This window comes from Notothenia coriiceps, unplaced genomic scaffold, assembly GCF_000735185.1.
Source record: "Notothenia coriiceps isolate Sejong01 unplaced genomic scaffold, NC01 NC01_scaffold00037246, whole genome shotgun sequence".
Classification (NCBI taxonomy): Eukaryota; Metazoa; Chordata; class Actinopteri; order Perciformes; family Nototheniidae; genus Notothenia; species Notothenia coriiceps.
The window spans coordinates 5,122,642-5,128,576 of record NW_011369947.1 but is presented as its reverse complement, the minus strand read 5'-3'; the positions used below and the strand labels follow the sequence as shown (position 1 = coordinate 5,128,576).

The window sequence follows — 5,935 nt, the reverse complement described above, 5'->3', positions numbered from 1 at the left end:
ATAATTTACATGATAATACTAATTACTAATTACTAATTGACCCACAAGTACAGTTCAAATTTAATTTTAATTTTAATTTGTAGTTCTCAGATATTGTTTTAGCAAATGTTTGAAATGTATGTTTGAGTTGTCTTGAATGATATGGACCGGTAACGAATTCCAGCTGACCATTGCTCTGTATAGTACTGTTTTCTGTCTGATATTTGATCTTGATTTGGGTAAAATGAACCTTTTTTCTATTGCATGTCTGGTTTGATAGTTATGTGTAGAGTACTGTGCTATGAACTTTTGTGACAATATATGTGGTAAGTGTGTCACTGTAATATTCTTTACAAAATGTAACAGAGAATAAATGGACCTCTGTCTAACACTCATCCATTTCAGTGTCTCCAGCATTTCAGTCACTCTGGTTCTGTAGGAGCACTGCAGAACATATCGTGCTGCCTTATTCTGTGCTACTTGTAGTTTATTTAAATCGTTTTCTGAAGCACTAGACCAAACAACAAAACAGTAATCAAGCTGTGATAGCACCAAAGCATCTAAGACTTGTCTCCTGACATCTATTGGCAAATATTTTACAATTCTTTTAACGAGTGACACACCCCTTCCCATTTTACACACAACATTATCAATTTGTTTAGACCAAGACAGTGTTTGATCCAGAGTTATCCCTAACAACTTAGTTTCCTGGTGCAGCAGGTCTGTGAGGTAGGGGGGGGGGCCTGATTGTTGAGGGCTTTGTGAATAATGAGGAGGACTTTGAAGTTGATTCTTTGATTGAAGGGGTGCCAGTGGAGGTTCTGGAGTAAGGGAGTGAAGTGGTGTCGGGAGCGGGTGTGGGTGAGGAAGTGGGCAGCAGAGTTCTGGATATGTTGGAGTTTATTGAGGAGGTTGGATGGTATGCCATAGAGGATGCTATTGCAGTAGTCGAGTCGTGAAGTGATGAATGATATGTTATCCAGCCCAGTCTGCTCTGATTGGTTAGCTGGCCAGCTCTGTTGTGATTGGACAACCGCTTAGAGATGTCCCGCCCCTTAGCCTATCATTAGCAATGTGTTGGAGCGATAGCCAATAAAATTGGAGTGTTACATAGTGATGTAGGTTCCAGAAGTAAACAAAGGAGTCCAATGGAGGCGTTTCAGACGGAGGGCGGGGAGGAGACACTACGTTAGACATATTTACCTACGGTTACAAAACATAGGATCAAAATATATATATATATATATGTTTTTTTAATGAGATTATGGAGATTATGCAGATTTTTAGGTATTTTAGCCTTTACAGACCATTGATATGCTATAGAACACACTATAGGAGAAGGACCTCTTTAAAATAGTTAGTAGACATTGTGTAGCTATTGGTGCTAATCTAGCTAGATGTGGAAAGGGGCTTGCTTCCTCTACCATCGGGAACAAGAAAACTACAGCTGCTGTGTTCCCAGTGAAGCCAAAGGTGTTGAGGAAAAAAGAGAGCTGTTGGTTTTATCTGAAGTGTTTTAGTCAGCTCTTAATGAGTTTAGTTTTGTAGAGATGAGCAAACACAAATAATGAGCAGGCTTAGTCTCCGATGTTTCACCTACAAATATGAGAGATAATGTCCAGCATCGTGCTCAAATATGTTGTTTTCTTTCAAAACCCTTTTGGAGATAATCAATTTAGTGTAATAATAAAATAACGATTGTCTAAATTATAATTTGGAGCTCCAATACAGAAAAGCTTTTTTACCCTAGTTCATCTTTTATTTATTTTGAATGTTGTGTTTTTGTCTCTTTTAAGTTTTTGAACCACACGCTATTTTTTGCCATTATTGTCACTATAGATTCCGGCCAAAGTGATTGTAACGGAGGTGATCCCTGGGGCCGTATATCTCGGTCTCCGTTACCGAGGATATAGCTTCACTATTGGCGAAGCATACTAATTTGCTCCACGCTAAAACCTTGCACATGAAGCATGTGAATATATGTCATTTATGCATCTATTTGTCACGATCTGTCTATGTTTTAGTTTGTCTATCTCCGTTTCCTGTTTTAGTTTGAAAAGTGTTCCCCCTCCCGTCTCGTTGGTTTTAATAGTCCTGTGTGTATTTAGTTTTCTGTTTTCCTGTTAGTCTGTGGCCGTTTCTCAATCGCGAGGATGCTTGCTTGGTAGCATATGTCTTCCGAGTCACTTCCTTCTGAAGCTAGGCAAGAATCCTTCCTGGCATTCTGAAAAAAAAGAGTGGAACAGGCTAGCAAGTGTGCAGGTGTGCGTCATATGAGAGGCCCCGCCTTACATTTTCCACCACAGATTTGGGGAAATTGGTCCGTGCGCAAAGCATTGTGGGGATTTGAAGGACCCGAAATCTACCCATGTGCAACCNAAAAGTACCCATAACTAGCAGCTGTTTTAAAGAGTACCTGACCTCCCTTTACCATGGAAACATTCATTAGCTAACAATGACATTATTGTTCTATTAATATAAAGGGAGGTCAGGTACTCTTTAAAACAGCTGCTAGTTATGGGTACTTTTTACTGAAGTACATTTCAAAGCCTCTTTACTTTGACTTGAGTAAAGAAGTTTAGTCAGTACTTCTACTTTCACCAGAGTATTTTTAAACACGAGTATCTGTACTTCTACTTGAGAAAAGGATGTGTGTACTTTTGCCATCTGTGTGTGTGTGTGTGTGTGTGTGTGTGTGTGTGTGTGTGTGTGCTCACGCTGAGCAGGTCCTGTTCCTGCGGGTGGGCAGAGGGCTGGGGATGAGGTATCCTCTCATGGGGGAGGGGGAGCGATCTCTCTGTCTGTAGGCGGGGGGATGAAGAGACTCTGAGGGGAAGAAATACAACGTTACACCAAATCACATGGAGGAATCCCATTGGACCACGAGATGCTGCCTTCAGGGACCAACACAGAAATACATCATGCAACATTTACCTGGTGACCCCAGAGAGCATGGTGACCCTGGAGAAGGCAGCGGGGGGGTCATAGGTCGGGGCGCCTGGAGGGGCGTGGCCTGAGATGACATCAAAGAAGAGGCGGAGTCAAAAGGCGGGTAGGAAGGTGGGGGGGGGGTCACTCAACAGGAAGCAGGAAGGAGTTTAACACCTGAGGAGAGAGGGGGTAGAAATACTCAGTTAGCGCTGAATTCAAGATATTAAAAGAACAGAAATATTGGCATCAACATAAACTTAAAGGAACATCGCCCAATTATATGTAATTTAAAGCGCTTTGAGCATGTGAAGCTGACCGTTGAGCGGCCCGACTGAGCAAGGAGGCAGAACGTCCAAATACAACCCGGCGTGGGCATTTATGACTCCTTGTGGTACAGGACACTCAATATGACTGTCTCATGTGAACACAGTCACCAGCAACAAGGATCTCCCACACACCCAGACTGACAGCAAACCAGAACCTAAATACACACAGGACTAATCAAACCAACAAGACACAGGTGAGGGGGGAGGAGAAACACAGGGCACCAGGTGAACACAATCACCAGCAACAGACAAGACGGGAGGGGGAACACTTTTCAAACTAAAACAAGAAACAGAGACAGACAGACTAAAACACAGACAGATGCGTGAATCACGTATATTCACATTCTTCCTGTGCAAGGTTTTAGCGTGGAACAAATTAATATGCTTCGCCAATAGTGAAGCTATATCCTACGTAACGGAGACCGAGATCTACGGCCCCAGGGATCACCTCCGTTACAATCACTTTTATGCATGGTTTATATGAATCTGTTATTCCATTGTGTTTATTTATTGTGTTTTTTTCGTTTGTCTACCTATTGTGTCTGTAAGACTGCCAACCCAGTTCAAAAACATCTACCTAAACTGAATTTTTGTTTAAAACATTGACTTAAACAAATATATTAGTAAACCGATAACACATAATTGTATTAGGTTACTTGAAAACAATAAGATTAAGTTCAAATAAAAAACAATAGGTTCTACTTAATATTATTGCTTTCAACTAACCTTATACAAATATGTGTTATCTGTGGACATAATGCATTTAATGAAAGTCCCTTTGTGCAGTGTATCTTGTAATACAGGACTACACAGCAAGATGTCAATTAAAACATATCATTGTGTTGTGTGCGACAAAAAGGACTTTTTTTAACAAACACAAAATCTTGGAATAAACTTTAACAACGAAATGTGTGTTACCTGTCGTAGGTGTGGTCATTATTGTTGCTACTCGTGGTGTCAATATCATCGTCTATCAGCCAATGATAAGGAGCGGAGGAGATACGGATCGTGTCCTTCTTCTTCTTGGAGAGATAACGTCCATCGGCATTAAAATCTCCCAGAATCATAATGTTCTGCAGAAGAAACATCATTAACAGCATTTTATCAGTACTTAAAGTATCAAATGTAAAAGTACTCATTTTGCGTAATATTGTGTATTATTCCCACAGAACGTTATATTATTGTTATTTTTTAACCGCACAAATACGTTTGAATTAATGTTGTAGTATGTGGATAATGAGCCAATTTCAGGACCTCTTCTAGTACAGCGCTGCATCATATAGTATGCACATGTAAAATGTAAGAAGTTACTAAGGTAAATCTAGAGGAGTAAATAAGGTAGTTTTATAATAATAATAATAATACATTACATTTATAAAGTGCTTTTCCTGGTATTCAAAGCGCTTATTTTATAGTAAAATATTTTTGGATGTAGAGGTCAGAATTAAAAAGCATCAAACATTATAACACTCAATTAAAGTAAAGGTAATGTAGGTCAAATGTACTCAAGCACAACTAAACCATCCACCTGTTAAAAATTAACAAATCTCCTTCTGATTAAGGACAACTAAAACTGACAACAGTCTTTCACTTTGTATCACAGCGAGAGCAGCATTTGCATATCTTTAACCATTCAAATGCAAAACAACCATAAAGTGATTAAAGGCTGAAATGTCAGACAGCAGACTTTAAACATCTGCCGTACAGAAGGAAAACTCCCCTGTGTTCTACATAATGACTAAGGTTTAACAGAACATGTAAATGGTAATATCCTGGTATATTAGATAATTCTTCTAAAATAATTTTGAGACAGTGTTTGCTGCAAAATAATAACAAAACCGGGGCTTTGAAATTCATTTAAATTATGCAAAAGAGGTACAAAAAAAAACTCCTGAGTGTAAATTTAGAGTTATGAACACAACGAACATCCTGTAATGTTGAAATGTACGTTGCACTTTCTCTCAGAGTTTAATGTTGTTGGGAAAATACTGAATGTCCTCTTCTAATATCAGAGTAACTTGATAACAAAGGTATCAACTGTAGCTGTGAACATGACAGGATGTGTGATTACCTAGAAGAGCATCAGGACTGTTTGAGGCATATGATAGCTATGTGATTAACATGATGATTCAGCCTCTATGGAGAGAGACATATGACAAGCATGCTCATTTCTGACGTGGAGCTAATCTGAAGTAAACATTGAATACTGCTTTCTATTCCTCCATCTTGTGACTGTGTAACTCCCTCTCTTGGATATCAGCATGTGAAGGACACTGTTCAGGAACTAGTTGATGCTCTGTATGTGATGACTACTTCCATTCTGGAGAGGATCACAGATACATGGATCCTGAGATTCAAGCTCAAGCCGGGGACCAGGGAGATTTTTCTAACAAAATCAAACTCACATCAGTTCCCCACTTCTCCCTGATGGAGTCGACCACGTCGTGCAGCTCGTCCAGTTCCTTCAGAGAGTCATCAGGTTTGGTGTGAACCGGGATCAGAACCAGGTCCTTCAGCACTGACACACACACACACACACACACACACACACACACACACACACACACACACACACACACACACACACACACACACACACACACACACACTCCACACACACACACACACACACACACACACACACACACACACACACACACACACACAGGTAAAAAAAGGTAAAAAATACTGCAGATCTT

The 5,935-nt window shown here is 39.9% G+C and overlaps 1 protein-coding gene across 1 annotated transcript in view; it reads right to left on the bottom strand.

The window, feature by feature from the left end:
• Window positions 1-5,935, bottom strand: part of LOC104966315 (deoxyribonuclease-1-like) — a 12,472-nt gene that overhangs the window by 2,422 nt on the left and 4,115 nt on the right. The window contains exons 2-3 of the mRNA XM_010795503.1: window positions 5,642-5,754; window positions 4,155-4,309 (exon numbers count right to left, since the gene is read on the bottom strand). Of these exons, the coding sequence (XP_010793805.1) occupies window positions 4,155-4,309; window positions 5,642-5,754 (268 nt within the window). The remainder of the gene's footprint in view (window positions 1-4,154; window positions 4,310-5,641; window positions 5,755-5,935) is intronic.